This window comes from Limulus polyphemus, unplaced genomic scaffold, assembly GCF_000517525.1.
Source record: "Limulus polyphemus unplaced genomic scaffold, Limulus_polyphemus-2.1.2 Scaffold1652, whole genome shotgun sequence".
NCBI lineage: Eukaryota > Metazoa > Arthropoda > Merostomata > Xiphosura > Limulidae > Limulus > Limulus polyphemus.
In genome coordinates, this window is record NW_013667262.1 from 40705 (window position 1) to 54836 (window position 14132).

Genomic DNA, 14132 nt, shown 5'->3' on the forward strand with positions numbered 1-14132 from the left:
AGAATGCAGCATAAGTACGTGTGCTTGAAGAGAAGCCAATTCCGTAGTACTTGCACTGTTTAGCGTCTCATATTTTCCAACACTGTAGAAATTGATCTGATATTCATAAAAGCAGCGAAAGTGCAAAGGGTAACTTCTTATTATTTAACACAAGCAGAAACAAAGTGTCTACGGATACCTTTGTAGACGGTAAATATATACGTTTTCAGCGCTAATTACATAAACGCACAGTTCTGTAACATTTCTTTTTCAAATGGTTACTTTTATTTACCCATGGCTGCATCTTGTGACGTCATGGAGATTCCCGAGAATTGTGCTTCAAACGTTTATATACTGTGGGTAACTTTGAAGAAACGTTAAGGTTGTTCAGGACAAATGCATATACCGAAGAGTAGCCTGTCGTGCTAGATTTAAAAAAAAGAACGTTTGGGGGAAAAAATAGGGTTAAAGTTTTGTTATACGTCTCCTTCTTAATGGACACCTTGAATTGTATAGAGCTACTAGGTCCCTGTATATATATATATATATATATACAGAATATTATCCAACTGGAAACATTGTTTAAGGCATTCCTTTGGATCCTGATGTTATTATTACAAAACAAAAATAAACAATGACAGAATGTTTAAGAGTTGTTAAAAATGTTTACTGTGATTCTGTAAGAATATTTCAACTTCCAAACAAACGTGATACATTGTTTACTAAGAAATAACAAATAAAAATATTTGTATCAACCAATCACTTATCTAACAAGCTACACACAACTACATTTCATAATCTAAACCATTATTTGACAAAAGTGTGTGTGTGCGTCCGGTTATAACTGGCGAGATGATGGACCGATTGTCACCATACTTAGCCTGTATTCTTAAGCCTCTTCCCCCTGGAGAGTAACATATGAATGTCGGTGTTCGAATCTAACCCTCTGTGTTCCTCCTGGGATCACTGTATCTTCCGCGTGCGTTGAAATTATATTTAAATAATTAGTTTGTCGTCTAAACGTTGTATCTGCTTGTTTATACGATGATATGCTGAAGACAATGGGTTCTTTTATACCAAGTCAGCTCTATTCACAGATAAAGACAACAGGTCATGTGGATTTAAGTTCACAGATGAACATAATAGGTTACGTGGAATTAATTCAGTAAAAACAACAGGTCTTGTGAAATTAAGTTCACAGATAAAGACAACAGATCATGTGTAATTAAGTTCACAGAAAAAAACAACAGGTCGTGTGAAATTAAGTTCACAGAAAAAAACAACAGGTCGTGTGAAATTAAGTTCACAGATAAAGACAACAGATCATGTGGAATTAAGTTCACAGAAAAAAACAACAGGTCATGTGAAATTAAGTTCACAGGTAAAGACAACGACTCATGTGGAATTCAGTTTACAAAAAAGACAACAGGTCATGCGGAATTAAGTTCACAGATAAAGACAACGACTCATGCGGAATTAAGTTCACAGAAACGACAACAGGTCGTGTTGAATTACGTTCATAGATAAAGACAACAAAATGAGCAAAATATTTTGAGTTCTACGCCCATATCATTAATATTTAGCTTATTTAATATCTGTTTCTGTGATTACTTATATAAGCATGACAAAAATGTCACAAGTTCTAGCAAAAAGTGTCCAGGTTCAGCTTCAAACACAGTATACTACAAAGTTACTAAATTTCATTCTAAATTTTTACACTGTAAACTTATTAAATCTTAGAAATTGCAACCTCCGGCATTCGTTTGGCCCCCCTCAGATTTTGACTTTTTTGGCTATGTCACCGATCGTAATAAATCGAAGTGTCATGTAGACTATATATAAATCAGAACTGGGATTTCTAGGTTCAAATCTAACTTATCATAATGTCACACTCGGTGCTTTAGAAGATACGAAATAACTGAATCATTTTCACCAATAACTACAACTCCCTGTACTGCTGTGGTGTAACTAAGGAAAGTAAAATAAAACTACTTACAATCTATTTACATTTGTATCCCCCCCCCTATTTTTGCCATTAATTCCAAACCCACTCCATGACTACGAGGAGATGCTCCTCGTAAAATCTCCATGTGGTCATTGTTAGTCAACAATGACCATCATAATTAGTTGAAAACTGTAATTTTGAACATATATATATCGTAAGTTTAACTAAATCAGTTGGAACACAAATCTTTGTGTTAAAGATGTTCTCACAACACACACAGATGTGGATTGTGTGCAACAATTCTTCTCCTTCTGTAAAGACTAATTTTTTTTTATTTTTTTTTCCTATTCAGCTGGAAGTCATCACGGTTATTATTGCGTCTTTGAGAATTTTCCTAATCGTTTTCTTCGAATTTTCCCACTCTCTAAATTTCACGAGTGTTACACTAACAACGCGAAAAAAGGCTGAGGTATAAGTTACAAAAAAAAGGTAATGTAGAACGGTGTACATTATTTTGAACCTATCCAAAACTTTCTTCAAAAGTTAAAACCTTTTTTTTTTTGTTTGTTTGTTTTTGTATCATCTTGAACACTTAGAAAGTTGGACTTTTCCTAATTACGGAAGATTAAGAGCTCTGAAGGATTTGTGAGATTTTCCATAAGAACTAGGCCCGGCTTGGCCAGGTGGTTAGGGCACTCGACTCGCAATCTGTAGGTCACGGGTTCGAATCTCCGTCACACCAAACATGCTCGCCCTTTCAGCTGTGGGAGCGTTATTATGTGACGGTCAATCCCACTATTCGTTGGTAACAGAGTAGCTCAAGAGTTGACGGTGGGTGATGATGACTAGCTGCCTTCCCCCTAGTCTTACAGTACTAAATTAGGGACAGCTAGCGCAGATAGCCCTCGTGTAGTTTTGCGCGAAATTCAAAACAAACAAACAAACATAAGAACTAGTAGTCAGAAAAAGAAATGGGTTTTGTTAAAAGCAAACTAAAGTTTAGGAGGAGCATTTTCTGTTGGAATTTTTGTGTTCAGTAAGATCTTGGCAGTTAATGACCAACATGGTTTATACAGATGAAGATCTATCTTCAACGGCTTCCTTTTCTTCGTAACGTCGAATGCTATTTAATCGTAAACGTTCCAGTACTTCTGGATCTGGTGGAGAAACTGAGAAGATATGCTGATAGGTCATTCCAGCAATTATCCCTCCAAGGATTGGACCTAGCCAGTAAATCTGGAATATAGTTTGGAATTTGTAAAAATAATAATAATCATAAATACCAAAAACAGTAAGAAACAGGTTCGAGTAACTGCAAAATATATATATATATATTGAGAGAATAAAGATTGATCCAAATACGTCAGAAATAAAGTTATTGTTTCCAGAAAATACAAGTTGAAGCAAATTAACAAGAAAGTGGAATCTTGAAAGTAAAGAAACAAAGGTCAATAAATTTTCGAAAGATTATTACATTCAGGTACTCTTTAAAGAAAGTTTGGGACAAAGGTTATTGTGTTGATGCTATTCTTAAAGGTTAAAGATTTATGTATTGATGCTATTCTTAAAGGTTATTGTATTGATATAATCTTGAAATAAAGTTGAAGGTTATTGTATTGATGTAGTCTTGAAATAAAGCTGAAAATTATTGTAATGATGTAGTTTTGAAATATAGATTAAAATTATTGTAATGATGTAGTCTTGATCAATATAACATGAAATTAGCCTGATGTTATGAATATATTACGAGTCATAATCCAATAGCAGCAGTGGGAAGAAAATGTGGGAGTATCGTTTCCAACTTGTGAATAAAAATAAAAACACATGATAATTTATGAAAGATTGAAATAAATGGTTTAATTTTGATCTTTTTTCCCAGCCAGCATTTTCAAATTCGACATGAAACACTTTAAGGTATAAAAAATTGATTTTTGTAGTGAGATTCCTTATACATAGATGGCAGTATACTTAATAAAATACTTTACACTCACCCAGTGATATTCCCAAACCCCAGCAATCACAGCAGGTCCGAACGACCTTGCCGTGTTCATACTGGCACCGGTATATTTGATCTATAAAAAAATAGACGACGTAATAAGTGCTTTATCAAACACAAGATAGACAGACAAACAGACAGATAGATTGATAGTTTTTAGAACAACAAGATTTGCATATCGAAATAGCTTAATCTCGAACATTTTTCTTTAGATTCAATGCACATAAACACAGACAAGATGAAGGGTCTGGCATGGCCTGATGGTTAGAGCGCTCGACTGACAATCTGCAGGTAACGTGATCGAAACCCGTCGCCGAGCGTGCTCACCTTTTCAGTCGTGAGAGCCTAATAATATGTCGGTCAATCCCAATACTCGTTGATAAAGAGTGTTTCTTAGATTCATTCTCTCTAACCTATCACATCAAAGTTAGGGACGGCTACCGCAAATAGCCCTCGAGTAGCTTTGGAACGAAATTCAACAAATAAACAGACAAGACGATATCAAAATCTTATCACGTTATGCCAATAAATCTTACCCAACTTTTTTCTTTATCTATTCTTCCATTTTCTAATCCGATTAATTGAGTTTCTAATTATAACACTCCATTGCTTAATCCGAGGAACAGACGTTATTGTAACATTCTACTCATTAGTCCTAGATACTGGCTTTATTCCAACATCCCATTTCCTAATCCGAGGAACTAACCTTATAATAACATTTCATTTGTTGATCCGAGGAACTAACCTTATTATAACATTCCACTTGGTAATCCGAGATACTAATCTTCTGATTATAGCGCTTCATTCCTAATTCGAGATACTGACCTTATTATAACACTCTATTTCCTAATCCAAGGGAACTGGCCTTCGTATTATAACACCCCATTTCCTAATCCGAAGAAACTAGCCTTCTTATTATAACACTCCATTTCCTAATCCGAGGAAACTGGCCTTCTTATTATAACACTCCATTTCCTAAGCCGAGGAAACTAGCCTTCTTATCATAACACTCCATTTCCTAATCCGAGTAAACTGGCCTTCTTATTATAACACTTCATATCCTAATCTGAGGAAACTGGCCTTCTTACTATAACACTCCATTTCTTAATCCGAGGAAACTGGCCTTCTTATTATAACACTCCATTTCCTAATCCGAGGAAACTGGCCTTCTTACTATAACACTCCATTTCTTAATCCGAGGAAACTGGCCTTCTTATTATAACACTCCATTTCCTAATCCGAGGAAATTGGCCTTCTTATTATAACACTCCAATTTCTAATGTTAAAAGGTTAAAATTCAAGGAACTTGTGTATATATTTAAAATATTAAAATCCACAAAGGAACAACGCTTTCAAATACAAAATTAAAATCTTTATTTAAACTAATCAACAGTTGTAAAAGTCACTACATGTTTCAACGTGGTTTCACGTCATCTGCTTTATTCTTGTATATTTGTTAGTCATTTGCGTACTTTAGTTTCGTAGGTTACTTTGTTACAGTCACCCAACTGCTTTACAATGCTGGTGTTTAGCACATTAAGTTATGGAAATGAACACTCGACAGTCATATATATATATATATATATATATAATAGATATTCTTAAAATAAATATATCAAACCATTTGTATAACTTATTTCGTCCCACATCTCTTGTGCACTTTTGTCCCCATTTCTCTGTCTATACACATATAAGTGATTTATACTGCTAGATACATGGTTTCGATACCCATGGTGGGCAGAGCACAGATAGCCCTTTGTGTAGCTTTGTGCTTAATTACAAACATATATATATATAAGAGATGATGCTTCCTGACAACAACCTCTATCCAGATAAAACTGTAAACAAATGTAAATGAGTGTGTAATATATTAGTTCAAATATGGTTATTTCATCGTGAGAACTCCTGCTACTAAAATTCGTAGGCTGACCGCCCCCCGCATGATTCATGAATATCCTCTAGTTTTTGGCCCACCCTCTATATGTGGTATGTATTTTGAATAAAATGTCATCTATCTTGTACAGTTCACAAAGGTATTAAAATTGTTTCTGCAATTGGTAAGCCTACTTAGTGATAAATCTCTTCAATGATGACACATTTGCTGACACATTAGATGTAAGCTACGTTCTAGACCTTTGGTAACGTCAAACCAACGTATATTTCCTGCAGTGTAACAAGGCTCAGCAGTAGACAACATGGACTCGTTTATCTAATGAGAAAACTCGTAAGTCCAACATTAGCAAACAAACAGATAAAGGTAATCTGTAACTATGAGTCTGAGTAATAGGAAATAAAACAAACGTTGATAAACATATTTTTCAGTCTACTTCACTTTCAGCGACCGAAGATCAAGTTCTGTTCTTATTATTACATTTTCAAAATTGAAGGTGTTGTGTAGCGCACTCGAATATATTTCAAATCGTAGTAATTATTTTGGGTGTTTAAGGTTTCCAACATGTATAATCATTCTGTTATTATTTTATACAGATATGGTTTGTTTGTAGTTAAGCACAAAGCTTCACAATGGGCTATTTGTGTTCGGTTTCTAGCGTTGTAAGATTGCAGACATACCGCTGTGCCACTGGGGGGGGGGCACAGATATGGTAAGAATAATTTAAAATTTTGAGAAAATTACGAAGAGTTCATTTTCAAAGTACCTAAAAGCTTGTTGCATGAAAATGTTTTCCTAACTTCCAAAAACAAAGATCTTGTCCCCAAAACCTTTCAGGTTTAAGGTTGTTAGTAGTAACAAATATTGTTTCTCTAAAGAATACAAACAGTTTATATAACCCGAAGAAGGGCTGTTGCCCGAAACGTTGTTTTGGTGTTTTATTACTAAAATTATTTTAAGTTGGCGAGTTTTTTTCACCATTATTCGATATTCTATTTTGTTTTTTGTTATTTCCTCGCCTACGCAATTATTTTATTACTGTAACTAAGGTGTGGGAGTTGGCCACGTGATGATATTTCTTCGCAGAGAGCGAATCTTTCTTAGCATGGCTTTAAAATAATGTTTAGCTATATTTATTGAACTCGGCTGGGTTTTGTAAGGAACACTTATTATTAAATTACTGAAAGATGGGAAAGACCTTTTTTTCGTGTGGTAATTTTAAAATTACCTGTTTATTATCTAATATTCGTGAATGCAAAAAAAGCGGCGTCAGTAACCCCGTGTGTTCAACGACGTGGCACGCGAGCCTTCAAATAAGATAACTTAAAACTACAATGGGTTAATTCATAATAAAATGCGTTATGATATATTCTACCGTCGATATCTGTAGTTTTCCAGTGGTACGGCGGGTAAATCTATGGAGTTACATCGCCAAAATCCGCGGTTCGACTCCCCACGGTAAACACTACAGATGGATAACCCAATGTAACTTTACTCTCAAACACATACACACATTTATTACGTGTAAAACGTTGAATAAATATAAAAACTTTGTAAGCCACGTTTATCAAGGTTGAACACTTTTCAGTATTTTATCTTTGAACTTATCAACTTATGACACTATAAAACATTGATAAACAAGTGGTCGCAAACTGGTTGATTCCAGTTACATTCTAACCGCTTACATCAGATAGATTTTCCGAAGTACACTTTTTTCCTCTTTTTTTTTGAACAATTTTCTCCACGTGCACGCAAGATAACCCTGAGATAACCGGAATAAGCCGCAATGATCTGGGTTTATTCAACTCCATCTTGAAAGAGAATTATCTTGGCATTTCTTTGCTGAATATTTGAGTGTGGGTTTGGTTGTTAGTTGACTTAATGTACCATAGATAACAAAAAAACTCAAACACCACTTCACCTGTTTTGTACAATAAAATGTAATTTGGAATTCTTAATCGCGCGCTGTTTATCAGACTGACGTTGATAAAAAGTTAAACGAGCTCAGGACACAAAGTATACTGCCTTTCTCAGATGCCGTTTCAGGGCGCAACGAGAAATAACGTTGAGTACAGTTAGCCTTCAACCAGTAAACTAATATTTGGTTTGGTTTCGCGCAAATCTACACAAGGGCTGTCTGCGCTATCCGTCCCGAATTTAACAGTGAAAGACTAGAGGGAAGGCAACTATTCATCATCGCCCACCGCCAACTCTTGGGCTACTCTTTTACCAACGAATAGTGAAATTGACCGTTACATTATAATGCCCCCACGGCTGAAAGGGCGAGCGTGTTTGGTGGGATGGGGATTCGAACCCATGACCCTCAGATTGCGAGTCAAGCGCCCTAACCACCTGGCCGTAAACGAAATAAAAATTTGATCTAAGTAAGTTTTCTCTTCCAGACTTGTAATGAATATTTAATGAAATTTTACAAGTTCAACTAGTTTTATAATCGCGATAACTCTGTAAAAGGCCGTTTATAACATCCGTTTTCTTTCTTTTTTTTTTGTTTAGCATAGGGTGCCTTGGGCAGCAGGGAATCTTTTTAATTTACTTTTTTGTTCAATTGGCGAGATTTGATTTGTACAAAAACATTGTAGAATCATAATTTTGTTAATGATTTTAAAATGAAATTATGTTTGTGCTTTGCTATGGGGCCGAACTTGGAAAAGAGGTTAGCATGATGAAATTTTGAATCTGAGAATTCATGGTTCGCGGCTCCTTTGCTGCAATAAATAAAATAAAACAAAAAACGCGCTATGCACTTTGAGGCAGTGGGTGTACAATAAGGGTGACGGTCAAATCCCACTATTTGGTCAAACAAGAATGGTCTAAAAGTTGACATTATATATTGTTGAGTAACTAGTTGACTTCCCTCTTGTAGGCCCGGCATGGTCAGGTGGTTAGGGCGCCTGACTCGCAGTCTGCTGGTCGCGGGTTCGAATCCCCGTCACACCAAACATGCTCGCCCTTTCAGCCGTGGGGGCGTTATATTGTGACGGACAATCCCACTATTCGTTGGTAAAAGAGTAGCCCAAGAGTTAGCGGTGGGTGGTGATGACTAGCTGCCTTCCCTCTAGTTTTACACTGCTAGCCCTCGTGTAGCTTTGCGCGAAATTGAAAACAAACAAATTATTCATCTGTCACCCAGTCCATCTTTTACTAGAAAACCCTAGTTTTCAGGATCCACATATGTGCATCTCAATGAAGGTTTATTTTAAGGCATGATCTATCTTAAAATCAATCACAATTCGAGAGACTTTTGTTTGAAAATTGTTATCATGCACCAAAGGTTCATTTTCTTCCTTTACTTCTATAACGAAGCACTTGAGGAAAATTTCAAAATGATACTTCTTTGAGCTTTTAACGGAGATAATAATTTTGCCAACATAGAGTTGTGGTTTTGAACAGTATCCCAACTTAAAACTAAAGGAGAAACATGACCCTCTTCACCACCCTTTACAGGATATTGTTTATTTGTAAAATTGCAGAAGAAAAATCTCCTCTTTCAATAGCTATCAGCCACCCCTGATTCCAGTATGCTGGAAACCATTGTAGGTTGGTTGTTTTTGACGTACCTATAGAACACCAGAAACCTTCCAATGAAAGATATCGTTTTGCACAGTTTGTTTGTTTGTTTGTTTCACAATTTAGCATAAAGCTAAAGATAATCCCTATCAATCTAGTGGTTCGTGTCCCGTTGCCGCAAAATCGCGCTCCGCACTTTGGGGCCGTGGGTGCATTATAAGAGTGACAGTCAAATCCCACTATTCGATTAAAGACGCTTAAGAGCTGGCGGTGGTTGCTGTAGACTAGTTGCCTTTCCTCTAGTCCAGGGGTCTTCAAACTTTTTTTTGACAAGGGCCGGGAAGTAGATCTTTTTTAGGCTTCGCGGGCCGGAGGGGTCGTGGTAAAATTAAGTAAGGATGCATACATGATCAGATTGGCTTTTGCTCAATTACGTTTTATTTTTTGTTTTTATAATATTAAAAAATTATATCATTTCTTTAATAAACTGTTGGCGGGCCGTAGTATGGAGACCCCTGCTCTAATCTATCAGGTTAAAATTAGGGACGAATAGTACAGATAGCCCTTTGTGGATCTTTGCCCAAATATCCAAATTAACCAAAAAACAAAGCTTTTCTGTTGCGCGAAAGGCTTTTCATACAGTGTTGAAGATCTGAATTTCAGTTAAACCTCACAACATTTTTATCAATTTTCAACGAGACACTTTCACTGTTATAATAAAATTTCGTTCATATTTTGAAAGATTAACTGCTAAGGCCAATTATTATTTTTCTTTACATCCATTTATTACTAAAAATAAACGTAAATTTAGTTGATCTTCATCACAACACGCAGTTATAAGATGAATAAAGAACATAGTAAAAAACAAAACCGAAATGAAAACTGAGCTCGAACTAATGTTACTTATTTGAGTGCCTAACGCTTTGAAAATTGAAAGCTCTATATCAGAAACAATTTTATCTTATTTCATACTGATGGTTTGTTTGTAATTAAGCACAAAGCTACACAATCTGTGCTCTGTCCACCACGGGTATCAAAACCTGGATTCTAGCGTTGTAAGTCTGTACCACTGGGGGGGCCATACTGATGGAAAAGTTAAAAATTAAACACTTAACCATTCTAACTCTCCTGATATGTTCTGAACTTGTGTAGTACGTCTGTTATGTTTCGGGTCACATTGACCCATTACAATTTTAACTAAAAAAGAAAGAGCCTTGAGTTAATAAAATATTTTTTTTCTGCATAGATTTTCATATTTTACCTCATATATCAGAAATTATTATAAATTCTCATTACAGTCAATTGGAAGATATATGTGCATCATAACATTATAGAAACAAGTACATGATCAGTTAGACTCGAAATATAATAGGAGTGGAAGAAAAATCAAACGTTACTCCAAAGTTACCCTCCATCCCCATTCAAAGCAGTATTTTCTGGTTCTCTTAGTAAAGATATACTTGAATCAGTATACTCACAGCAAACAGGTGGCAAGTTGTCACGGAAAGCCCAATGGCCAAAGGAGCAGATCCTGTGACGTCTAACCTGTTGTTGTCACAAACAGAAAACACCGTCAGGACCAGGATGAAAGTTATGGAGATCTCTACAATACATCCTTGGATAGGATTTAGATGCGCGTGAACTGTGGTGGCCCCTAGTGACCCCTGCTGCTTTATAGGGGTCAGTGCCTTTAAGACTGCAGCTCCTGTAATAGCGCCCAAGCACTGAGCACTGACGTAGAAAAGAGCTCGAATAAAAGAACATTTTTTTGTAACTAAAAAAGCCAACGTGACAGCTGGGTTGATGTGCCCACCACTAATGTGACATATGGCCTGAACTACGGTACCTACAGTAACTCCGAAAGCTAGAGCTATCTGGACCATAGTCGGTTTATAGTCTTCGTCCCAACCGGAGATACAGGAACCGCAGCCGACAAGCACCAGAAGCGCTGTTCCGATGAACTCGGCTAAGAATGCCTTCCATAACGTGCTTCTGACGGTAAGTTCGTCAATTCCGCAAACCGCTCGAAACTTTCGAACGCGCCCCATTCTCCCAGATATGCTCAATATTGATCAGTGGCGTTAAGAGTGTAATCGCGAACACGTTCTATCAGTTACAACCTTTCCTGGTAGGCTAATATCGTTAGTAATTTTTGGCCGTGAGCTAAAACCGTACCCAATCAGCGAGCGAAAATAAATCCTATCAGCCGTTAGGTAAACGGACCGATATCTGACGTCACGATCCTATGTCGAACACTCGTAGAAACGCCCGTTCCCTGTAAATCCCGGATGCCTCTAATGTTATATCAAATCCAATAAGATTCCAATAAGTGAGTGAATTCAGAGATGAAGCTCATACGGTAGGACGTAGTTTATGAGTCAAATACACTCAACGTACATTACAACGCGAGACTCAACATACATTACAACACGAGTAAGGCTTCCAAATATCTATACCTCTAAGAAGAAAGTCGACTGGCGAAGGACTCTTGCCAACTACAAAAACGTCTCCGCTCACATGTACAAATAGCTTTCTAAAAGACGAATGGCGACAAATCACATTATAAAACATCATAAAAGAGTTGGTATTAGCGACAATTAATCATGCCTCCCCCCCCCCATGGGAGTAGGTTATTTATAATGTTCACAATTAACTGGGTTTAAATGGGGGGTAGACAGAAATCTCTAAAGATGGGTGCTACGTTTATAGGAAAAAAACAAAAACAAGTGGCTAAACCATAATGCGGAGTCCGGGGGGGGGGCATGCCCCCGTAAGAAAATGTTGCATATTTTTGCTGAAAAATGTGCGTTTTGTTGGTACTGGTTTTGTTTGTTTGTTTATTTATTAGTAAGCTCAAAGCTACACAATCAGCTGTCTGTGTTGTGCCCGCTACGGGAATCGAAACCCGTTTTTTAGCGTCTTACTTACTGGTATCCAAGAGTGTTTTTTTATTAGATGCGAGAGCATCCGCTTCACCCCCTAAGCCTACTCGTACATGTGTGGAAAAGATTAAAACAGCCATAAGAGGTGTGACAAGTAAAAGTAACGATAAAAATGGATCTGCAGCTTCATGACACTGATCCATTTAATGATGGAATAGTGTATATCGATAGAATGACGTATCTTGATACAGTAACTTATTTTGATTTAATGACGTATCTTGATAGAACAGCGAATTTTCATAAAATGGCTTGTCTTGATAAAATAGCGTACCTTGATAAAATGACTTATATCGCTAGAATAGTGTTGTTGTTTTTTAATCAGACAGGCGGTAGCACTGTCTATGTCGGGATGGCTCGGATTGTACATCGAAATAGTATATTTAAATGTCTCCTCAGTAGGTCATCAGAACTTTACAATACTTTACAGTGTTTCCTTTTATAACAATAGCTATGTAGTGACTGAGTCGCAAGTTCTGGGAATGTCTGTAAATTTCATATCAAAAAGTTTGAATTTCTTGTTTTTCTTTCTTCTGTTTCTTTTTTTATTAAATGATAACTGAAAATCCAAAACAATGGTGTCAACCAGTTTCACTGCTTTTATAAGTATTATCAATAACTAGTTGTAATTTTAAAAATCATAATTCTAGTGTAAACGATGTTATCATTACCCCTTGAAGTTAGCTTTCCTATAGACATTTGGTGTTTCCTTTAAAAAACTTAAGTACAGGGTGAAACAGGAATTACCAGCCAATAATGGATAAAACAATAAATATTAGTTTGAATTTCATTGTATTTAGAACTTGGGTATAAGTACAACCTTCTCATGTTTGTTGAAACACTGCATTAAAAGAACAAGCAAACAGTGAAGAAAAAACTGTTCAAAAAAGGAAGTAAATGTAGGGATGGCTTATATCATTCCTTCCAATACAATGCAACAAGACAGTAGGGATGGAATTTGCATCATCCCTACATAATAGCGCAGGCGAGAATTAACTTATAGCAATATATGCAAACCACTGGCTTGTATTTTTATTTTTCACCAGGAAATAATAAAGTTTAAATGTTATAAAAATAAATAGAAATTATATGCAGACATGAATGTTAAGACTTGCCCCCCCTCATATATAACTATTCAATAACAATTGAGTTTAATTTATCCTATTTTTATCTGTTAACGTTCTACTACACTGTGTGTCTGTGCTGTTATGTAGGGATGATGCAAATGTCATCCATACTGTCTTGTTTGCATTCTTTTTGAGGGATTAATATTAGCCATCCTTACAATTATGTCCTTTGTTGAAAAGTTTTTTTCTTTAATTGTAAAATAAGTATATTAATAGAATGACGTATCTTGACGGAATAACATATCTTGATAAAATGATGCTCAAGATGCATCATTTTATCAAGATATGTTATTCCGTCAAGATACGTCATTCTATCAAGATTTATCAATTACTTTACCTTTTCTTTGTAGTTAAGCACAAAGCTACACAATGGGTTATCTGTGCTCTGCCCACCACGGGTATCGAAACCCGGTTTCTAGCCTTGTAAGTCCGCAGACATACCACTGTGCTTCTAGGGGGCATTACTTTACCAATCGGTCAGCAATTGTAGGTCTGTCATGACCTGGTAGTTAGGGCATTCGGTTCGCAATCTGCGGGTTGCGAGTTCGAATCCCGTCACTGAACATGCTTGCCCTTTCAACCATGGAGACATTATAATGTTACGGCTAATCCTACTTTTCATTTGCAAAAGAGTATCACAAGAATTGGCGGTGGGTGGTGTTGCCTTCCGTCTAGTCTATAGATTCTGAATTAGGAACGAATAGCTTTTTAGCGAAATTCCAAAAAC

General features: G+C 36.3%; 1 protein-coding gene across 1 annotated transcript; it reads right to left on the minus strand.

Moving 5' to 3' along the window:
- Window positions 1–2759: 2759 nt before the first annotated feature.
- On the minus strand, window positions 2760–11755 carry LOC106464432 (aquaporin AQPAe.a-like). The gene is made up of 3 exons (XM_013924573.2): window positions 10818–11755; window positions 3916–3996; window positions 2760–3160 (listed from the first exon to the last, which is right to left on the minus strand). The coding sequence occupies exons 1-3, from the start codon at window positions 11385–11387 to the stop codon at window positions 2993–2995; spliced, it is 819 nt and encodes a 272-aa protein (XP_013780027.1). The 5' UTR covers window positions 11388–11755; the 3' UTR covers window positions 2760–2992.
- Between the last annotated feature and the right edge of the window lie 2377 nt (window positions 11756–14132).